The following is a 24579-nucleotide window of genomic DNA, read 5'->3' as shown; positions in this document are numbered from 1 at the left end:
CTGAGGAAGATAGAGTAATTAATGGGCTATTATGGTATTCCAGATGGGCCATAAAAATGAATTGTACTATGTCAGGAGCTAGAGAGATAAAGAGTTGAAAGAAAAATTTAAGACCTAGAATCTACAGAATTTGGGGACATATTAATTCTGGGATATAAAGAAGAAATCACTGTCAAAGATGACCTCCTAATTTTGGCATGAGATACTGGGTGAATGGTGGGTCCATTTTCTGAACTGAAAAGGAGTGGATGAAGAGCTAGTTTGGCAATTAAATTGGAGTTGAGAGGTTGGGGAAGATCGTGAATTCAGATATGAACAGTTCCCATTTGCAGGGCTTGTGAGATGTCCAAAGAACTACTGAAAAGAGTTGCATACACAGGTGTGAAGCCCACATGGAGATCTGGCCTGGAGGTTCAGATTGCTGAAGGTTGAAGCAATAAAGCACTAGAGAAGCAGTGCCAAGGGGGAAGTCAAGCTTCCACTAAGGATAGCAAAACGTGCTGAGGGAATATTCTGAGCAGTGGAAGGATCTGGTCATTTACTGACTGTGCAGCTGAAATGGCCCAGAGAATGAGTAGGAAGTAGAGGAGTAAATGCCTGTGAAGGGAAAAGGATGTAGCTAGCCTTTGAGGGATATGGAATGCCTCTAAAGTTAATTTACATATTTCTGCTCTGAACCATTGCAACTTGATTTTAGAGACATCTTACTTCCAAATTCTTAAAATTTATCTTACAATAACATCTGTGTATTGATACTAGCTTTCACATTTAAATTATCACATCAGATGAAATTTAAGGGTAAATGTTTTGATTCAATGCTATTTAATCTTATTGTACTTCTAGATAATTATTTTTCTCAATTCATACACTGTGACTTCTTTGAACATTATATCATAATATATCAGATATTTCAAGTAAGGATTTCACCTACTTGAGCTAGAATTTTCACATATAAATTTCACATAAGCTATAATTTTTTCCCAAACTCAGTGTTGAGAAATGAAATACTAGTTGATGATTTTATAAAGTCCACAGTGATGAAAGGACTGAAATAAACTAATAGATTTTTTTTCCACTTAACCTATTTCATTGTAATCCCATTTTAAAATAAAATGACATGTGGTCACTACATATTAGTATTCATATGAAAAGTGAAGCAATTTTCATATCCATAGTAAACACAAAATTATATCAAAGATCTTTAAAATGTTTACTAATATGACATTAATAAACAAAATACATGGAAAAGAAAAAGCTTAGTCAGATATGGCAGTAACATACATCAGGAACAAAATGTGGAAGAACTAGGTAATTAAGGAAATAATTATTTGAACAAATGGCTGATAATTTCAAGTCCTATATGATATATCAAGTTTAAAAAGAAACAAATTTACATCCAACTATTCAGATAATTTCCAGAATTACTGAAATACCTAAAAATATAACAAGGAGCTATACAAATAGACAAGAAGCAGAAGAAAACAAATTTTATGAAAGAATAAACTTCAAATAATTTCTCTAACAATTTCACTTAAAGAAATTATAAGAAGAGAAATATTTAAATTTTGAGAAGAGAAGAATATTTCTTTTGGACAACCACAATCTATAGTTCTCAGTAACCATAAGATTCGATACATGCTCTCAAGAGAGACTGTGAGATTTGTTTTTTGATTAGTTTGTGACTACATTCAAGCTCTGGAGTCTAAGAGTTGTTATCTGGAAAAGCAAAACATATATAGGGTAGTAACATAATATTTCATTTCCCCTAATGTTACGCAAACTGTATCAATTTTGAAACTTGTATTCATAAAAATTTGTCATGACAAAAGATAAAACACCACAATCTCCTCTGCAATCTTTCAACTGCTCAAAAGATGTCTCAACATTTCCTGCCTAGTTGAACCAGAAAATCTCCCAGAGAGAGTCCTCTGTATGTAATGTGCAGTTGCTATCACACCTTTGATTTAAGTTAATAAAAATATTAACTTCAGTTAGACTAAGTATATATTTTGTTCCCTGCAGAGATCTTGGTACCAGTTAACTTGCTCTTCCCTTAATCTTGTATTTCTTCTCATTTGGAATGCCTTTCTCAAATCTATGCGATAAAAAAGCCACTTTCTTTACATTTATTCAAAATTGTATGTATGTACTTTTTTCTAATTTATCACCCACCAAGCAATAGTCTATCAAAGTTTCCTTTTATCAACATCCTCTCAAACACGTATTTCTTGTGTTTTTGATTATAGCCATGATTATCATTATGGCATCCTTGTATTCCGAGCCTTTTGGCTAAGATCAAGTGTAACATGGAGGCTCCCTTGGTGGCTCAGTGGTAAAGAATCCACCTGCCAATGCAGGAAACACAAGAGATGTGGATTCAATCCCTGAGTCGGGAAGATCTCCTGGAGAAGGAAATGGCAACCCACTCCAGTATTGCCTAAAAAATTCCATGGACATAGGAGCCTGGTGGGCCACTGTCCATGGGGTTGAAAAGAGTTAGACACATCTGAGCATGTGACTGAATGATTCTGAGTTATGAATTCCCTTAAATATTTCAATTATAGCAACATTAAAAAATGTTTAATTAGGAAAAATGATATTGTTCCAGATATTAGTTGGTTGAGTAGACTCAAAGAAACCTGTGTTAAAAAATACCAATGAATATTATTTTAAATCATGACTTAGAGTGTCATTCAACCAGAATGAATGAGTTAAGGTAATTTGTTGAGCTAATTAAATAGATAATAATGTTTTTTTTCTCCTATCCATAAAGGAAAGCTAGAGGAAGAAATCTAGATTTCTGCTATGGCCTGAAGCTTGTGTCCCTCTCCCCCAAATTCATATGTTGAACTCCTAATTTCTGACAAGTTGGTATCTGGATATGGCACCTTTGGGACATATACAGTCATATGGGTGGAGCACTCATTAATGGAAATAGTGTCCTATAAGAAGAGATGTCAGAGAGCTCAGGTCCTTTCTCTTTGCTTTCTGCTATGTGGGGACACAAGGAGAAACTGACTGTCTGCAAAACAGAAAGAGGGCCCTCACCAGACACCAAATCTGCTGGTGCCTTGATCTCAAACTTCCCAGAACTCTGAGAAATACATTTTTAGTGTTTAAGCCACACAATCTATGGTAAATTCTTACAGCAACCCAAACTAAGACAATTTCCTTTTGGAAAATAAAAAAAAAAAAAAGTACATTATTTATATTTATATGCATTTTATTTTTTGTTTTCTAATTAAATGTACAGAATAAGAAATAATTTGATGACAATTGGTGGTATGCAACTTAAATCTACTAAACATTGAAGAAAATGTCGTATAAAATTACAAAATTTTTGCTTAATTTAAAAATCACCTGTTTTAATTATATCTTAGTTACACACACATGTATTTAGTAATTGCAGTTTCGGCTGATACTTAGTAAAAGCAACTAGAACCATTAAATTCTACTAAATATATTTAAACATTGAATCTAGGCCATATTAATATTATAAAATTAGTATTACTATTGATGAACACTCTGCAATAACTTTAGATAGATGTTATTAAAATCATATTTTAAACAATATAAGAAACAAGTGAAGAGGGTAAATTATAAGTATGGTGGTGAAACTTAAATCCAGATGTTAATTTCTCTTTGACAACTCGGACTGGTGGTGATCTTCATGACCAGTTGACTTCTATTAGTTCATCTAGAGTAACATTATTCCCTGTTAGATCAATATCTAATATCTTAAAAAAGAAAAAAAACAGCAATTAATTGTTTAATCAGAACTGTGGTTTTTTTTCAACAAAAACTAATTCCATAAATAAATGCTGTATAAGTAAACATATTGTAGCTTGTTTTTCTTTCCCATTTTGATGAATTTTTACTTCAGAGAGTTTGCAACCATTTCAGTAGTACTTCCAGCCAGCCCACCCATTATACAGATGATGAAAATAAGTCTCAAAGAGGGAGAATAGCTGTCAAAACACAATCAGAAACTGAGACTATTTGTGAGTTATTCTTATTTCTACAACTTTTCTCTTTCTCTGACTCTTAAATACTCAATTATAATTGCATTACATATACCTCTAAGCTTTCTGCCCTCAAACATTATCCAGTCATCTACACACAGAATTTAGATTTTAATAATATGCTTTCTTTTACATCAGTCTCCAAGGGCTTTATGCTGAATTTATTGCCAATAATCTCATTACATGTATGTTACTTTCTTTCACTGGAGAGAATCTCTAGCAGACCATATAGGGACTAAGTAGCGGGGTGACTAATGAAGCAGCTGTACTTAAATAGTCATCTGTAATATAATTAACTCACTAGACTTTTCCATTGCTCTGATACACTCACATGACTCTCAGTGCCTTTAGCTCAGAAAGTTGGATTCAATCATCAAATATTTAAGAGAAGAACAAGAAAATGAGCATTCCTTTACTGCTAACCAAATAACAAGTATGCACGTAGGGACATTATACAATTTATTCTTTATTAAAGCACCTTAGAATTTCCCACACTTTATAGTAGAAGAGTTTAAAATGTAAAAGGTAAATAATATTAGTATCTAACAGCCAGATTTGAAACTGATCCATCTTATACAAAAACCTATCAAAATTCTTTTATATCAAACATGAAAAACAACCCATGCCTCTCATAGCTCTTAATAGCTGCATAGATGGCAACTGGGCGTAATTGTTGCTAGGTAAATATTTTTTAAATTGCACTGATACAGCAATTAAATCATCTTTTCTATGTAATTCCCACACCCATGGGCAAGGGTCATCAAGATAAAGAATTGATCACTCCTTCCTTTTCCCATATATTTATAAAACCTTAGAAAACAGGAGGTGTTCATAAATATTTGTTCTATTTAAATATACTTAGAAGGGATTGCTCCATTTTTTGGTAAAGTTAACATCTTCTTTTAGAATCATTGAGATTATAAAATATTAAAAAATTATTCTTAATACTTAAAATTCTTTGTTTATATTTAAAGGTGTGGAATGAACTTTTCATTATAAATAGTGAATTTTTTAATGCCAATTATTTGGTCAAAATTAACTTGAAATAATACTTGATATGTTAAAATACCTTATGTGACATTGCTTAACTGACTGTATTTAGTTTAACAGTAAAAGCTGTGAGCTTTATTTTTCACCATTGTAGAAGTAAACAAAGAACAAGAAAATAAATAAGGGAAACCATCATTCTTTAATCTCATTGAAAACTGGGTTATTGAAAAAAACTAATTTCTAATTATGATGGATAGTCATTGACTGTTTATTCTTGGGGAATTAATTTTCCCTTTTAAGCTCAGTTTCCTAGACTGTCATATAAGACTACTGGATTAAATCACTGATCCCCATACATTAGAATTTTATAGACCAGTAAAAATTTAAGAAGAATAGGAAAATAGGGGTGAGGTGCTAAGTTATCAACTTTTATTTTGCCATAGATGGACACAAAATACATTAAACTCTAATTTCCCAAATTCGATAGAATTTAAAGTAATTTAATGTCAAAGTAGTATTCAAGACTTAGTTATATATGAAAGGGGAAATTCTGATTGCCTATAGAATAGCAGTAATAACAGGATAGGTGCTAAATTTCAACAGGATGAAATGACTTTTCAGGTGCTGTTCAACTCTCACATCTTGTAAAATTTATGAAAACCTAAAATTGTGTCCAAGACACAATTATTTTCTTTTTCAGTTGTAACCAGTCAAACAACTAGCTGTTTTTGTAAATTATGTTCACTGAAGTGGTCAGTTGATTAAAAAGCCAGTTTTTATTCAGCTTTAAACACAAAACAGGTATGTGTACTCACACTCAAAATCTTAGCAGAATAGATGTAGCCTTGAACTTGGATCAAACAAAACAGTTCATGGATTCTAAAATATGTTCTTTGAAATCTATTTTTGTATAATTTAGGATAAGAAAGAGTTTAAGAGATTGTTTACTTGAATATTCTTATTTAATAGGAAAGAAAAAGAAGTACTGAAATTATTCACTCAAAGTAAAAAGCTCATTACTAGCAGCAAAGGGACTTTAACATAGAATCCTGACTCCTTATTTAATGTTTGAATCATATCCTTGTACTGTATGCCATATTATTCATAGATCTTAATAGATAATTCTATTCATTTTGAAAGGGCTTTCAAGTATATTTTATCCAAGACATATTAAATGTTCAAATGTGAGCATTTTGTTTTAGAAAAGTATTAGGTTTTGAGGCACTTTACCATAAAGGGATGAAAATAATTTAAAGATTTAATGTTAATTTTGTTTTGATTATGTCAGAACAATTATAAAATAGATTACATTAGGTTGATTTATATGAAAAGTTGCCAAGGATGATAATATAGAAATAAGTATGAAAGTTTAATGAAAATAAATAAATAAGGACAGTAATAGTTTTTGCTTTTTTTTTTTAGGTCTAAGAAATGTAAGAGGTTAACACAGATATTTTGAATAGTTCCATTTAAAATGAAACATTTTCTTCTGTCAATTACCTCCAGGTTTGGGTCTTCAGTAAAATTAACAGACTCTTTATTTCCATTATGTGTGACAGTAACCTCACTAACACGCATCTTTTCTTTCCCCCATATGTGGATATATCCAAGCCTCATTTCATTTCTGTTTATGTAACCATTTTTCAGTATAGTGCTTGTCAAGCTGGTCTATGAAGACAAAGAAAAAGAAATCATTTGAACCTTCCATCTAGTAAAAGCAATTAAATCTTTTGTTGTTGTTGTTTAGTTGATAAGTCATGTCCAACTCTTTGTGACCTTATGGACTTTAGCTTGCCAGGCTCCTCTGTCCATGTGATTTCCCAGGCAAGAATACTGGACTGGATTGCCATGCCCTCCTCCAGGGGAATATTCCCAACCCAGGGATTGAACCATGTCTCCTGCATTGGCAGGTGGATTCTTTACCACTGAGCCACCAGGGAAGCCCCATTAAATATTTAAAACCATATATCTGTTAACAAAAATGTATCAATATTTCATAGTATACATATTGTTTATTTATATATTTGAAAATAGGTATATTGTATAACATATATAGTATGTAAATACAAAACATGGCATAAAACTTCAAATATTATTTAACACAATTGCATATAAATGATCTGTAATGAATACATACCTTATTTAAATTAAATTGTACGAAGGAATATAGGTCTCTTTCATAGGTGTCTACAGGGAAAAAAAGAGTGATGTATTTATATTTACAAAAAATAATCTACAGTAAATACTAGGATATTTTGCTTTTCTTTTACAGTATGAAGAATACCAAATACCATCAATGTGTATCTAATTCTATCTAAGTTTATGTATCTTATTCAAACACAGTCTGAGGAGCACTGAAGTATGAAGAATAAGTCACGTATCCATGTAGACAGAGTCCTGCATGGATGGGTAGACTGATGTGTGCGTGTTTGTGTATGGGACAGTAACTCTAGAGGAGACACAGGTCTAAACACTTCTCTAGGAGGGTGGAAGAAGCATAAGAATAAACAGAATTAGGTGTGATAATCATCGACACTTCCTAGCCATCTTGAAGGCTGAGAATAACAATATAAAGGAAAAAGAGTATGATGGCAACTTACCCTAGTGTCATTTGAGAAAAATATGCATTGTTAGAGATTATTAACAGGACAACTGAAATCAAACGGATTAAACATAGGCTTTATATTCATCACTTTAAATTAGGTATAATCTTACCATACTGAAAATCAATTAAAAATGTAATCTTAGAGCTAAAACTTATTTAGTATCTGTCAAATTCTAACTACTTTATCACAATGCTATAAGAGATTTATTATTATTTGTCCTACTGTATAGAAGAGAGAAAGGAGTCCCAGAGAAGTTAAATAAATAGCTCAAAGTGAAACAACTAATTAATATCAAGTCTGAACTTATGTCTGGTTTTCTATCTGATTTCTATGATTGTGTTCATATGTAAAACCAAACAAACGTGTAAGACAGGCAAAAATAGAATCAAAGGGATGATGAAAACAAGTATTAGGATAACACTGAAAAAGTAACAAATTTTAATTCCTTCTTCCATTACACATGCCAGCATTGTATTTATTAATTCTCTGAAAAATAAAATGCTTAATTTGAAATAAGCCAGAAAGAAAAACACCAATACAGGATACTAACGCATATATATGGAATTTAGAAAGATGGTAACGATAACCCTGTATACGAGACAACTAATCTTCGAATGTATAGGCATAAAGTTGTTTCTATTATTTATATTCTTAATGCTTCTATGAGTAATTCCCATTTTGAGTATTGTTTATTTGCATGAATTTTCTTGTTGATTATTGTTACCTGATGTTTCCCTTTTTAGAGAAGCTTTTTAAGGCAGCTTTGACTCTGTTGAGCCTCTCAATTTTATCTTTATTTTTATTGCATTAATACCTGTTATGTATTAGTTGCTTTCTTTTCTTTATGATTATCTGCTTATTTTGCTAGCTTCTTAAACTGGCTGTATACTTGTAAACTCATTGTTTTTCCTTTTTATGTAAAGTCAACTACATTTAAGGCTTCAGTAGATAATATTTTCCATATCCCATAGGTTTTAAGACTTTGTATTTTTGTTCTTTCTGTAATGATGTTGTTTTTAAAAGGCATGTACTTAGTGAGTGATATAAACACATTGTAAATTTCAGTTATCTAATAAAAAATTTTATAAATAAAAAGATCATAATAAAAAAAGAAAAAGTAACAAATTCCTTCTTCCATTACACATACCAGCATTGTATTCATTAATTCTCTAAAAAATAAAATGCTTAATTTGAGAATAATTTTGTTTATACTAAAATTAAATTATATTATCTGTAAACTTTTTCTCTATAAATAGATTAATTCATATATGACTTTAACAACACATTTTGAGACAAAAAATTCAGAGTAATTTTAAAATACATAAGTATAACAAGTTTTTAAGAGCAATTTTTAAGTACTGATCTATGAGATTTAAAAAAAGCAAAGGTGACAGCTATTAAGAGCATATGAACAGTTTTTTTGTTTTTAATGAATAAGAGAAAGATACCACATATGATCTTACTTCAGGGTAGACATATGTCTATTTCACTAAGATGAGTAAGACAAATTAATATTTTACTAAACTACAACCTTATTAGCTGCTGCTGCTGCTAAGTCACTTCAGTCGTATCTGACTCTGTGTGACCCCATAGACGGAAGCCCACCAGGCTCCCCCATCCTTGGGATTCTCCAGGTAAGAACACTGGAGTGGGTTGCCATTTCCTTCTCCAATGTGTGAAAGTGAAAGTGAAGTCACTCAGTCGTGTCCGACCCTTAGCGACCCCAGGGACTGCATCCTACCAGGCTCCTCCATCCATGGGATTTTCCAGGCAAGAGTACTGGAGTGGCTTGCAATTGCCATCTCCGCCTTTTTAGCTAAAACAGTGAAAATTTACTTAATATACCCACATTTCAAAATAAGTTTAATTTTATTTTTCTTTATCTTTTTTGTTTGTTTTTTAAGAAAAATACATGTGTACAAATAAAAGTGATTGGGACAGAGAAAAAGGACCAGATAGATGATTCATAGTTAATTCCACTAGGGAATTTTAAGTGAAAAAAAAAAAAAAAATCCTGTAAGCTAATGGTCACTCAGGAAAATAGGCTTGCTTAACTACAAAATCAGGAGGGCTTGTTTAGCAACAAAACCATACACTGTAAGAATGAGACATGGTCCTAAAGAATAAAACAGTAGTGGAGTGAAACCCACACCCTGCTCAGTAAGATCAGTAAGTTAATGATTCCTAGGACAAGCTTTTCTGCACACACTAAAAACAAAAATATAAGAAAAAGATGACATTATACTGAAAGCTGAGATAATTTACTATATTGCTTATTTCCATTGTGCCGTGACAGCCCCCATTTGACTATGTAGGGGCAAGAAAACTCCCTCCCTTGATTGATGTGGAGGAGGAGCTGCTGTTGGAAGCTTGATGTCTACTCAAGAATGAGGAAGAAGCTGATCTTTTCTTCTTCCCCACCTCTCCTTTGATTATAAAACAGTAGCCCACTAAGTTCTCAGTGCAAACCCTCTTGCCCACCTGCTTATAAACCTCACGAGTCCTATTCTTGCATCTTATTAAGGATCCTCTTGCTTAATTCTTTCTACTCTGAAACATAAAGAACTGGAGTTGCTTTGAGTCTCCCAAAACACATTTTTACAGTTCCAGTAGTATCCCTTAAAAATTAAATGTACTTAAAAGAAAAAATTATTTAGATATCTGTTTATTGAATAGGTTGGCAAGCTTGTTGTAAAATAAAACTTTTTTGGAGTTTTTGATATAATAAATCCAAAGATTCCAAGCATTTTCTATGTATTGTTGTTACTGTTCACTTAAGAAATTTCAGAGGATTTGCTGAAACCTTGATAGTTAATTATAACAAATACACTGAGATTGTGGAACATAACCAAAATAGTAGGTATAACGGGTCAGAACAACTTTGTATGTATGCATAAAGAGAACATAGAGAAATATATGAATTCTGCTCACTTTTCAGTGATAAAAGAAAAATCTGCCATGAAACTTCAACAGAGTAAAGGTTTTTACCAAGTTCTTTCATCTATATCTTAGTTTGATAGAAAGCGCTGTATTAAAAAAAAAAAAAAAAAAAAACTAAGAGAAGCTTTGTCTCCCTACTGTTAAAATGAATTAACTAAATTTGTTAGAAAGTGAGATTCAAATATCCCAAGACAAGCGTGCAAATTATGCATAACTCAGCTTTACACCCCTGGAGAATTGTAGGCAAATTCAAAGTGCCTCCTAGTGAGGAAGAAAGGCTGTAAACTTTGTAGAATATCAGTTAATGTGTTAATGAAGTTCAGGGCTCTGAAAACATAGGATTTTATTTAATTAATAAAAGTTGAGTTACTTTCTAATTCACAAAATACTAGGAAGAGCTTATTTATTTATTTTGAGGCTTGCTTATTACCATATGATTCTTATATCTCTTTCTGATATAGATTACTTACTAATAGATTCCTATTTCTTATGGTTGTAGCACATTAACTATGATTAACCTGAAAAGATGAAATAAAGATGTCTTTGCAATTAATGAAAAATCTCTCATCTATGGATAATGTATTTAAATTGTAGTAAACTGTCCTACCTCTCCACACAGATGTTAGTTGCTATGACTAAGATCCATGTCAAGAGAATGCTCAGATCCCCATCTAAGGGAGCTGACACTGCTAACCCTCTGCTGCTGCTGAAGTCGCTCAGTCGTGTCCGACCCTTAGCGATCCCACGGACTGCAGCCTACCAGGCTCCTCCATCCATGGGATTTTCTAGGCAAGAGTACTGGAGTGGCTTGCCATTGCCTTCTCTGCTAACCCTCTAACAGTGTTTATTTAACAGTGAAATAATAACCTGGGGGCATTTGACTCAAAGGCAGATTTCTGAGCCTCTCCTTAACTTAATGGAATTTGGATGGCCTTAGTATATCCATTCTTTACAAACTACGCAGGAAGCAGAGCTGCTGCTGCTGCTGCTGCTAAGTCACTTCAGTCGTGTCCGACTCTGTGTGACCCCACAGACGGAAGCCCACCAGGCTCCCCCGTCCCTGGGATTCTCCAGGCAAGAACACTGGAGTGGGTTGCCATTTCCTTCTCCAATGTGTGAAAAGTGAAAGTGAAGTCGCTAAGGGTCGGAAGCAGAGCACACACTGCTAATAGTTTAGCAGTTCAGTCTGATTTTGAGGAATAGCCATTGAGTAAACAAAGATTTAAATTTAAATCCTTAAACTTTTCATGTAAAAAACTGTAGAACATTAAAAAACAAACAAAAACAGAAAAGAGCAAAATCTATAGCCATAAATCACACAGACTAAGTTCAAATTTGTTTCTGAACTATCTCATGTTTTAAAGGCATCCATTATGCATCAATATGGGCACATGGGAACGTGGCTTTTCAACTCAGCTGACCTCACACATACTGATTGTCTATTATCAAACAGAACTGGCTAATTTCTAGGAATACAAAGATGATCAATATACCATCCCTGTCCACACAAATCTCTTTGTTATCTAGACGTTGATCATAGGGATTACATATACTTAGGATAAGAAGAACGTCTTTAAATATTTGTAAGTCTATTTTTAAGTTGAATCAACCATTTATTAATCTATTTTAGCTCTCAATAACATTATTGGCCTTTTTTTAATCACCTTCCAAAGCACAATAATAGGTAACCAAAAAATAATGTGAGATAATATGTATGTTATCAGTTATATTTAATCTCCTGTTAAGTAGTTAGAGTAGGAAAGAGGAGTGCAAAATACCATAGGCTAAAAGACAAAGAAAGGAAAAAGCCCACAAAAATAGGTCAAAGGAAGGTCTGAGGACTAGAGTGAGAACCTCAGTTGAAGCCAACAGCCCTCCTGGCTAGCCCAATGTACATAGGGCAGGCTTAGGGGTAGGAGAAAAAAACACATAAAAAATGGAGCTAAAATTGAGCCTCTGGCTTCTCTTCTCTTTGCTTCTTTGGGTGGGCCTACCTTCATATCTGCCCTCACACTTTGAGGATGTATTTTCCTTTGCTTGCCAAATAAAACTGAGCTGTAACTGAGCTGTAACACTGGTCCATCCGTCACTTCAAACTGTTGCTCCAGTAAGACAGAACCAAGGAAATTACACACTCTCCTGACATCTCTGGTGCTGTTTCTCAGATTTAACCTGGCTGAAACAACCTCAGCCTGGAACTCATGAGGCAGAGGCCAATCACAGCAGAAGCCCAACTCAGTGAAAGCTCCCATGGTAGAAGCTGAACGCAAAGAAAACCCAGCCCAGTGGAACTGACAGGAAACCCAGTGTGCTGGAAACCAGGACAACAAAAACAAATTTGGCAGAAATCTCACATGGCTCAGTATCAGATTTCAAAAGACTCTGTTTAGGGGTTAAGTTAGGAGGTCCTTGATCCTATGGCTGGAAGGACATATGGCTAACAAAATCTTAATGTTGTGGTCTGGGTGTGGGTTGGAAAAGAATTTGCAGACATGAGGCAGAATGAGAGGAGAATAAAGTTTATTAGAGTGGGAGACACTGTTAGAAGAGTGGGCCAGCTCAAGGGGGAATCAATGTTGAACAGGGGTCCTTAGTCCACTTTTATACCCAGGGTACAAAGAATTGGATAAGGGTCTTGTGGGTCATTTGCTGATTGGATGATGCACATATACTGGGTGTGGGGTGGGGAAGAGTAAGGCAAATATCTTCTCCCTATGAGGTAGGAGGGGAGACAGGTTATACTGCTCAGGAGGACCTGAAATCTGTTAATAGATACAACACGGGGGTGGGAAGGATGATAAGGGTCTGGTTTTTCCATTCCTGCATTCCAAGATCCTCCTTGGTTTTAGCTGCTCTTTTGTCCTTGGGTCACCACACTTAATTCCTTTATAATCTCTCATTTCTTGTTTATTCGAACCCTTTGCAAACAGGTGAGCAGCAGTGTGTGCAACTGAGGGACTCTGGCAGGGGCTACTTAGTAGCTGTTGCCCAAGCAAGTGGGAGTTCTTCTGTCCTTAACCTGCTCTGTGCCAAGGGTCAGGCCAATTAAAACTGTGAGCACAGGTCAGGTATTTAGCAGATTTTCTAGCAGGTTATGAAGGGGATTCCTTGACACAATTTTCCCACTGCTTTTTCCTCCTGTCCTTCAGCTCTCTCCATCTATGCAACTGTTTACAAAATATTGGGCAGGTCATCATCTTTCTAATTCTGAAGGTTGTGCTTGAAACTGATTACCTAAGATTGGGACTCAAATCTACATGGCAGGGACTCTGTGCTATGCTTAGTCAATCAGTTGCATCTGACTGGGACTTGAGCTTAGCCAAAATGCAGAGTGCCTCGTCTTAGGACCTAATAAAGCTTAGGCTCTTGATGTCTCATTGCAGAAAAGTCAGTGAGACACACAGCCATAGGTAAGAGGTGGATTTGTTTGGATTTAGAGAGAACACTCCACAGGGTGTGGGCCATCACAGAGGGCAAGTTCCAGGGCTGTGGCCATGGAATGTGGTGTGGTTAGTTTTCTTGAGCTGGGTGATTTCATATGCTAATGAGTAGGAGGATCATTCCAACCATTTTTGAACCACCTACTCCTCAGTCTTTTGACAATGCCTTGGAACAGTCATGATGCCTCTACATGTATCATTTAGCTTGAAGATTGAAAAGCAAGGTTTAGTTAAATTTGACTTGTGTGTCATCTTGGACCCATTTGATTTTAATCAGTTTATGTTAGACCTAGGGTAGGAAGCAACAGTTAGAACTGGACATGGAACAACAGACTGCTTCCAAATAGAAAAAGGAGTACGTCAAGGTTGTATATTGTCACCCTGCTTATTTAACTTATATGCAGAGTACATCATGAGGAATGTTGGGATGGAAGAAGCACAAGCTGGAATCAAGATTTCCGGGAGAAACATCAATAACCTCAGATATGCAGATGACACCACCCTTATGGCAGAAAGTGAAAAGGAACTCAAAGGCCTCTTGATGAAAGTGAAAGAGGAGAGTGAAAAGTTTGGCTTGAAGTTCAACATTCAGAAAACGAAGATAATGGCATCTGGTCCCATCACTTCATGGCAAATAGATGGGGAAACAATGGAAACAATGTCAGAATTTATTTTGGGGGGCTCCAAAATCACTGCAGATGCTGACTGCAGTCATGAAGCTAAAAGACGCTTACTCCTTGGAAGGAAAGTTATGACCAACCTAGATAGCATATTAAAAAGCAGAGACATTACTTTGCCAACCAAGGTCCGTCTAGTCAAGGCTATGGTTTTTCCCGTGGTCATGTATGGATGTGAGAGTTGGACTGTGAAGAAAGCTGATCGCCGAAGAATTGATGCTTTTGAACAGTGGTGTTGGAGAAGACTCTTGAGAGTCCCTTGTATTGCAAGGAGATCCAACCAATGCATTCTAAAGGAGATTAATCCTGGGTGTTCATTGGAAGGACTGATGCTAAAGCTGAAACTGCAATACTTTGGCCACCTCATGTAACGAGTTGACTCACTGGAAAAGAGTCTGATGCTGGGAAGGATTGGGGGTGGGAGGAGAAGGGGACGAAAGAGAATGAGATGGCTGGATGGCATCACCGACTCGATGGACATGAGTTTGAGTGAACTCCGGGTGTTGGTGATAGACAGGGAGGCCTGGCATGCTGTGATTCATGGGGTCGCAAAGAGTCGGACATGACTTAGCTGAACTGAACTGATGTGATTCTTTCAAAGCTTGTGCCCTGCTCCCTTTGCTCCTGTTTCATGCTCTTTTCCTGAGCCCCATCAGGGCCCACAATGTTGCCTCTATAACCTCCTGGAGGGAAAACCAGAAAATAGCTGGTCCTTGGGAGGGAAATACTACATAATATCCAGTCTCTCTAGATATTTCAGCCTTCATCTTCCATGTTTCCTACAACATGTGCAAAAACAGTATCTCTCAGTGAACTCACTAGGGCTTGTAACAGGCACACAATGCCTGCTAGAAATCTGTCTGTTTGTGGCATCCCTTTAAGTGCAATTGGGCTTCCATGGATAATGTTTGCCACTTTGTGAGCTAGACCTGCAGGCCGTTTGGGCCCAAACCCTTACCACCCTTCTCTTAAATTTACAAACGTACCCCCAGATCAAATCTCCACTCCACTTTTATGGAACATCTGGTCTGTTGCTTCTTACAAATTTGTTCTTAAGCCACTTACTAACTCTTTCAACCAGAACCCTGCCCCCTTGTTGGCATTGCTTCACCCCACTTATGATTAAAATATTCTTAATGCCCCTAACAGGATCAGATAACCCAATCCTTTGTCATTACTTATTATTACCTAAAGTGGGCCTATGACAATGAAATGTTTACCATTGGAAACACCCTAAACTGCTCTTATGGAGGAATAGAGGAAGAAATCAGTGACTTACACTCCCTCAGAGCAATAACAGGATAAAGCTTATGGTTATTTCCCCAGGTTCCCGGTCTCAGGCCACAGGCTTGTATTGCTTTACATCATGGTATCTATTCCCATCCGTGGCGAAGAAACTGGCAATGAGTTAAGATTACAACCCCTTAATCCTAAGTAGCACTAGTCATGTTCGATATCTTGGGGATGTCCAACTCCAGCCTGGGGTCCCAGGAGGTTGACCTTCCTCAACCTGACTAGGGATCTGGTCCCTGGGAGGTTGTCATGCCTCAATCTGCTCAGAGATCTGCCAAATCCAGGGGTTCCAGGAGGTTGACATGTCTCGACCTGCCCAGGGATCCAATTCTTGGGAGGCTGACATGCCTCGACCTGCCTGGGGATTTGATCTTCATGAGGCTGTCATGTATCAGCCTGTCTGGGGATCTGCACCCTGACCTCAAGAAGCCTGGCTCTCAGGTTGCAACAGAACTTGGTAGGATACATTTCAGAAAGATTCACCCCTAAGGAAGTCCACCCGGAAAAATTGAAGGAGGCCTATTCTTTTTTTTCCCCTATTTGTCATCACTATCTTTTAAATGGGAAATAACCAATCCACTTCCTGACAGACACCCTTGAGATGCATCCTTGATAACCAGAAGCTGTTCAGTCCTCTAACCTTAAGGAGAAGTAGCTTAAAATTCTTTTGTGCCACTGCCTGGTCATGGTATCCTTGGGGATAAGGAACTCTTGCCTAAGGATGGAAGTTTAAATTATAATATGATTACTTATTCTGCAAAAGACAAGGGAAGTGGACAGAGATACCCTGTCCAAATTTTCTTCTGACTAAGAGATATAAAGGATCTCTCTCTTAAGTATGGGATTGTTGTATACCTAAAAGTGAGCCTACTAGGCAAATGGTGTTAGGCACAGACAAACAAGAGAAGGAAGCCCCACCCCCACCCCATGAAGGTTTACCTCCCATGCTCCCAAGTTTCCCGGTGCTCCTTCCTTGTATTCAAACGTGCCCCCATATCCAGGAGCAGCCCCTCCACAAAAACCAACTCGAGTACATCCCTTCGTTGAAACTGGAGAAGAATTCGGACCAACCTGGGTCCATAAGCCCTTCTCCCTCTGAGAACTAAGACAGATCAAACAAGAGCTGGGAAGCTATACAGATGACCCAGGCAAATATACAGATACATTCCAACGCATTACCTTAGCCTTTGATTTGATGTGGAAGGACATCATGGTCATATTTAGTCAAACTTTATCTGACCCTGAGTATGCTGGGGTCTTAAAGGAAGCCTGAAGGTATGCTAGGGGGCTTCACAGGTCAAGTGATAAATACCCAATTGGGGAAACTGCAGTCCCCTCATCAGGTCTTAATTGGAATTATAATAATATATAATATGGGAATTATAATAACCCTAGCACATCTGAGAAAGGGATCATTTTCTAATCTGTGTAAAGGCAGGACTAAAAGCAGCCCAGCAAAAAGTAGTCAGCTATGTCTGATTACTCAAGAGCCCAAAAAGAACACCATTGCCTTTCTGGAAAGGCTAAAAGAGGCCCTCCAAGGTTTACCAATCTGGACTTAGACTCTTAAGAGGGACAGGTGATTTTAAAGGACAAATTCCTGTCCCAATGTGCATCAGACACCAGGATAAAGTTACAACAGCTACAGCAGCAGGACCCCGCTGCCTCTTTAGATAAGAAGGTCCAGACAGCCACCATACCTTTTATAACAGAGAACAGGAAAGGGAGGGGCCAAGGGCCAGGAAAGGGAGAAAAAGAAAGAGACAATGTGTGCCCAGGTTCTGACTGCCCTCCAGGGAAGCCCTATGGCAAACAATCAGTCCTTAAAGGACAAGGCAGGAGGCAAATACCTTAAATATAGACAAGTGGGACATGAGGCCAAAGTGTCCAAACTGTGACAAGTCTCCTAAAATCGTTTGCTACAAATGCCAACAGTTGGGACATTGGGTGGCACTGTGCCCTTGGGACCCAAGAGCCTCAAAGTCAAGCACCAAGCCTTCCTTTACAATTGTTCAACAGGCCTGAAGCAGCCCACTCCAGCCAGCCCGCATGTCACAGATAACCATCATGGGGCTGGAGCCACAGGTGCAATGGGATATGGCAGGTAGGTCTGAGAATTCCTTGGTTGACACAGGGGCTACCTAGTCTGTCCTGACTCTGGAGCCTTCACCTTCCAAATTTGTACCATTTTGGGTGCTACAGGGAAAGTTACAAAAAGATTCACCTGAGCACTTCTTTGTTGCTGGGATGGACAAATATTTTCCCACCAGTTTCTGGTGGTACCTGAGTGTCCTACTCCCTTATTAGAAAGAGATTTTTCCGTGCCTTTGAAATCTTGCAGCTATTGCAGTCATGATAGAAGATGCTTTAAAACTCTCTTTTGAGGGCAAACTATTTTTACCAGTCACCAAGTGAAACAACTCCTCAATGGGAAAGGCCATTTATGGATGTCTGATCAAAGGATCCTCAGATAGCAAGTAGTGCTGATGGAAAATCCAGGCCTGACTATATCCCCTTGTGAGGTTCTTAACCCTGCTAACCTCCTGCCTACCCCTGAGGACTCTCTTCCCTTTTACTCTTGCCTAGAAACCTTGGACTACTGGACAAAACCCAAGAGGGATTGTCAGAAGATCTTTTGACCAATCCTGAGGAAATCATGTACACTGATGGAAGCAGCTCTGTCTTGGATGGAAAAAGAAGAACTGGATATGCAGTAACCTCCAATTTTGAGGCCATAGGTGCTAAATGTTTGCCACCAGTTACTTCAGCCCAATTAGCTGAGCTCATAGCTCTGACTTGAGCTTTAAGTCTGAGAAAAGGAAAAAGAGTAGCCATTTACACTGTCTCCATGTATGCCTTTGTGGTGCTACATACACACTCTGCTATTTGGAAAGAAAGAGGGCACTTGACCACCTGAGGGTCCCCAGTCAAATATGGTGATCAAATCCTTAGGCTCTTGAAGGCAGTCCATCAGCTCATTGAGGTTTCAGTCTCCCACTGTAAAGGACACCAAAAAGGGAGCATGGAAGTAGTATGAGGGAACCAGGCAGCTGATCAGGCAGCTAAGAGAGCAGCATTACAGAACAATGACCTAATAGGGGTTGCTACTTTAGTTCCACAGACTATTTGCCAGAAACTCCTTCATAAACTGAAGGTGAGACTCTTAAAGCTAAGAGTGAGGGCTTTCAAAAAGATCATATGGGGTGGTTCCAAAAGGAGGGACTCCTTTTTCTGCCTGGGAACCTTCAATGGAAGTTGGTTAACTCCTTATATGCCACCACTCATTTAGGGGAAAAGGCCCTCCAAAGATTACTAGAAAGGTCCTTCAGAGGAACAGGCCTCCAAACAACTAGAAGGCAAGTGTTCTCCTCTTGTCCCACTTGCCAGTTAAAAAATCCCCAAGGAGCCTGAAGACACCAGCTGGCCCAGCCTGCCCAATGATGTGGTACCTACCCAGGAGAGGACTGGGAGAATGACTGACTTCACTGAGATGCCAGTTTCTCAAGGGTATAAATGCCTTTAAGTCATGATAGATACATTCACAGGATATATTGAAGGCTTTCCCACCCAGACTGAGAAGGCCGAGGTGGTGGTAAAAAAAACTGCTCTATGAAATCATTCTGAGATTTGGTCTGCCCAGATCATCACAAAGTGACAATGGGACATCATTTTCTTCTAAGGTCATCCAAGGTGTCTCTAAAGCATTGGGCATTACTTATTATCTCCATTGTGCCTGGAGGCCTCAGTCTTTAGGAAAAGTAGAAAGAGCCAAACAATTATTAAAATCAGCGACTAAAAAGATAACCCAGGAGACTTCCCTGGGATAGAAGGCTTTACCAATAGCTCTCCTCCACATCTATACTGCTTCTAAGGAACAGGTTGGTCTTAGTTCTTTTGAGATGCTATATGGGAGACCATTTGTTTATGTCAATGACCTCTTCCTAGATTCAGAGGCTCAAACCCTCTGGTCTTATATCAAGGCCATTGGGCATTCCAACAATATATACAATTGTGGGGTGTCAACCAGGACCCAAAAGATTCTAAAGAACCACCACTATATGCTCCAAAGACTCAAGTCCTAATTAAAATCTGGAAAGATGGGTCCCCAAAGGCTCAACTCCAGCCCACATGGAAGGGCCCCTTCCCTGTAATACTTTCTACCCCCACAGCAGCCAAGTTAACAGGACACGACTCCTGGATTCACTACTCATGAGTCAAGCCATGGAAGAAAATTGAAGAGGACAATCAGTACACCTGTGAGCCCCTGGGAGTTCTCAGATACCTATTCAGGACTGCAAATGAGTGCCATTCTAATGACCAGGCTGAAATTAAGTTTCTGGGGTAAAATTTCTCAGGATAGCTCTAGAAAGCCAAAACAGCTTGGCAAGGGTTGTACTCCAAAATAGACAAGAGATAGATCTCCTGATTCTTGAACACGGAAGGACTTGAGCCATCGTGGATGAGACATGTTGTTTCTGGGTAAATATCTCCAGCTAAAGTTAAAGAAAGTCTCACAGTTCTCAAGAAAAACAAAACATTCAGATCCTACAGGATCACAAAGAATGAGCTGGAGAGTTCTCGGAGTGGCTACAATCTCTCTATGTGGATCCTTCTTTTGGCAGTGGAGGATTTGGAGCTGGCTAATGGCTTAAAGCTCAACATTCGGAAAACAAAGATCATGGCTTCTGGTCCCATCGCTTCATGGCAAATAGATGGGGAAACAGTGGAAGCAGTGTCAGAATTTAGTTTTTGGGGCTCCAAAATCACTGTGGATGCTGATTGCAGCCAGGAAATTAAAAGATGCTTACTCCTTGGAAGGAAAGTTATGACCAACCTAGATAGCATATTAAAAATCAGAGACATTACTTTGCCAACCAAGGTCCGTCTAGTCAAGGCTATGGTTTTTCCCGTGGTCATGTATGGATGTGAGAGTTGGACTGTGAAGAAAGCTGAGCGCCGAAGAATTGATGCTTTTGAACTGTGGTGCTGGAGAAGACTCTTGACAGTCCCTTGGACTGCAAGGAGATCCAACCAATCCATTCTAGAGGAGATCAATCCTGGGTGTTCATTGGAAGGACTGATTCTAAAACTGAAACTGCAATACTTTGGCCACCTCATGCAAAGAGTTGACTCACTGGAAAAGAGTCCGATGCTGGGAGGGATTGGGGGCAGAAGGAGAAGGGGACTACAGAGAATGAGATGGCTGGATGGCATCACCGACTCGATGGACATGAGTTTGAGTGAACTCCGGGAGTTGGTGATGGACAGGGAGGCCTGGCATGCTGTGATTCATGGGGTCGCAAATAGTCAGTCATGACTGAGCTACTGAACTGAACTGGACTGAACTGAATGCCCCTAGTAATCCCTGTTATCACAATATTGATGCTGCTTATGTTTGCTCCATGTATTATCAATTGTGTAACTCATTTTATCTCTGCCCAGGTCAATAAGCTAAAACATGCAGTGCCAACTCAACAATGATATATAAAACTACACCTGACCATGGGAAATATCACTCACCTTTATATGGACACTACTATAATGACTCTGATGCTTGAGATTAGCAAGAGGGGGAGGCACAATACCCTTCACCATCCCAACTCAGCAGGAAGTAGCCAGACAGACTTTGATGGAGGCCTCTATTCCCAAATAATTGCACCTCCCATCTCTTGAGGGGGGAATTTTAGGCAGTTAGAATAGGAAAAAGGAGTCCAAAAAATAGCAGTGGCTAAAAGACAAAGAAAAAGACTGCAAAAATAGAACAAAGGAAGATCTGAGGACCAGAGTAAGAACCTCAGGTGAAGCAAACAGCCCTCCTGGCTAGCCTAATTTACATAGGGCAGGCTCAGGGGGAGGAGAAAAAAACGTGTAAAAAGAGGAGCCTCTGCCTTTTTTCTTCTCTTCGCTTATTTTGGGTTGGCCCACCCTCACGATTCAAGGATGTATTTTCCTTTGCTTGCCAAATGAAACTGAGCTGTAACTGAGCTGTATCACCAGGCTGTAAAACTGATCTGTCTATTGCTTCAAATTTTTGCTGCGGTGAGACAGAATAGAGGAAATTGCATGCTCCCCTGACGCTCCTATATGGAACACTTACCAATAGTCTCTCCATCATCCCAAAACAGAGATCCTTGTGCCATCTGATTATCATCTGCAGCAACAATGAGCTTCATGTAATTCTGTCGGCTGTAAAAAGAATATAAGTTTATCAACGTTTATAGAGTATCAAGTGTTTTATTGCATGTGTCCAAAAGAACACAAAAAAGAATATCAATTAAGGACAATACAAATTGTTTTAGGAAAAGAAAATAAAAGGATTTTCCTGGCTTCCCTGCTGGCTCAGATGGTGAAGAATCTTCCTGTAATGCAGAAGATCTAGGTTAAAATCCGGGCTGGAAAGATCCTCTGGAAAAGGGAATGGCCACCTAACCCAGTATCCTTGCCTGAAGCATTCCATGGAGAGAGGAGCCTGGTGGGATATAGTCCATGGGATCACAGAGAGTCAGACACAACTGAGTGACTACCAAGAATGAAAGTATACAAACCACAAAATCCTTCATATTTAATAGAAAATGTCATGCATATATTTGATATCAAGGATTCACGTACTATAGAAAATCAGAAATGACCTCATTTATAATTAAAACCATGTTGTTTATTAATATATTTATTTATACTTTTTATGATAATTCTGCCATTGACCATTAAACATAAAGCTATTTCAGTAGTATGTTTTAATCCTTATGACTTAAGTTATCCTCATATTTCCATATATAAATAACTTAATTATCATTGGCAATTGTTAATAAGAATGTGAAGAGTAGCGAGTAGAAAATTGCAAATCCTCTCCTTGGATTGAGCAATACTTACCATCTTCTGCCTATAATATGCTTATTTCTGAATTAAATATCTGCTTCCATGCTCAGTATACAAATGACTTGGTTTGACAGCCTCATACTGCCATGGAAGGATTAATTATGCTTAGCTCTCTGCCTTTTCTGATCACAAATGTTAAAGGCTGTACTGCTATGCAAGTCTCCTAAAATATCCAAAATATCTAGAGTTCAAATCTCCATAACAACTTTATATTTTCCACGTAAAGATTTTAGCATGTCTTAGCAAGTATGTATATATATATTTCAGTTCACTGTCACTGAATTAAAAGATAAGTGGATCTTATTAGCAACATGAAAATCTGATTTAACATAATTTCCCAACATACTTAAAATGAGATTGAGAGGCTTCACAACTTTTATTCTACCCTGTATATACAGTTTATCCTTGAACAACATATATCCAAGTAACCACAGTTCCACTGCACCCACAGATTCAGCCAGTCATGGACTGAGTAGTACTGTACTATTTATTATTGAAAACTATCCACATATAGGTGGACTCATGTAATTCAAACCCATGTTGTTCAAAGGTTAACTGTATACCTAAATATCTTATTTACTTTACCCATCTACACACACACACACACACACAGAATGGCCTCTCTAGTCCTCATTAATAGCATAGGGATTCTTCAAGGCACGACTTATAACTTGTCTCCTTCACGAGACTCTCACTTCTCAAGTGCAATCATTTTTCTCCTCTTTAACTGATATCAATATAAAGTACTGGAGCAGGGCATGGCAACCCACTCCAGTGTTCCTGCTGGAGAATCCCCATGGACAAAGGAGCCTAGCCGGCTCATGAGGTTGCAAAGAGTCAGACACAACTGAGCGACTATCCACAGCACAAGATAAGGTGTTTCTAGAAATGGATCTGGATGACTTTAAGAGATAGAAATAACCTATTCATGCCAGCTGGGGTTGTCAGCACATGGATCGCCATGAGAGGAGGTACAGCAGGAGATGAGAAGAGAAACAGAACTCAGTCCTCTAGAATCTCAATATCTAAGCCAGGAGTTTAACAGTGGAAATAGATTCTGTGATTGGTATCAGAGATTCATTCTTACATCAGTCATAGGAGACAGAATGGACCCACAACCCCTGGTAGATATGACACATTGTTGAACAATAGGGAGATAATGAAGATGTTCAGTTATAAATGGTAATGGATAGAAAATCTGAATTACCTCTCATCATAAAATGGGACAAGATTGATAAAAACAGATGTGATTCTTCTATGGACAGCAGAGGACTTAGCAGTTTGAAGGAGTAGTGATATTGTCAATGGATATCTACCTTCCATAAACTAAAGTGAATCAGGGAATGTGTCATAGTACTGCTGGAGGAAGAAAAGGGGGACTGGAAAAGACAGAATGAAAGAGAAGTCAAGTTCATAGAAAAGTTAATTTTAAAAATATCATTTAATGAATAAAATAATACTTCTTTCCACATATCAGACTCAGAAAAAATAATGAGTCTTAGGTGAGGCAGCCATTTAAAATACAAGACCTTTGCATGTTTATATAAAAGACATTAAATTTCAGTTGTTTTTTCAGTCTGGGAAACATTCCTATAATGTTGGAAGTCAATTTTCCATGAGTCAACTTTCTACATATTTAAGCACTGACAATTTTTCTCCCTTCAAAGCAAATAATGGATAATTTACTCACAGTCTATTATAAAATGTTGTTTCCCAAAACTTGGCATTCCTTCAT

The 24579-nt window shown here is 37.7% G+C and overlaps 1 protein-coding gene across 1 annotated transcript in view; it reads right to left on the bottom strand.

The window, feature by feature from the left end:
• Positions 1 to 3668: 3668 nt before the first annotated feature.
• Positions 3669 to 24579, bottom strand: part of SI (sucrase-isomaltase) — a 117308-nt gene continuing 96397 nt past the window's right edge. The window contains exons 44-47 of the mRNA XM_088843151.1: positions 22066 to 22154; positions 7150 to 7199; positions 6513 to 6680; positions 3669 to 3737 (exon numbers count right to left, since the gene is read on the bottom strand). Coding sequence (XP_088699277.1) covers positions 3669 to 3737; positions 6513 to 6680; positions 7150 to 7199; positions 22066 to 22154 — 376 coding nt within the window. The remainder of the gene's footprint in view (positions 3738 to 6512; positions 6681 to 7149; positions 7200 to 22065; positions 22155 to 24579) is intronic.

Source organism: Moschus berezovskii, chromosome 1 (genome assembly GCF_049115385.1).
Source record: "Moschus berezovskii isolate FMDL1 chromosome 1, NW_MosBer_1.0, whole genome shotgun sequence".
Lineage (NCBI taxonomy): Eukaryota > Metazoa > Chordata > Mammalia > Artiodactyla > Moschidae > Moschus > Moschus berezovskii.
The sequence above is the reverse complement of the archived record's forward strand: the minus strand, read 5'-3'. Positions and strand labels throughout refer to the sequence as shown.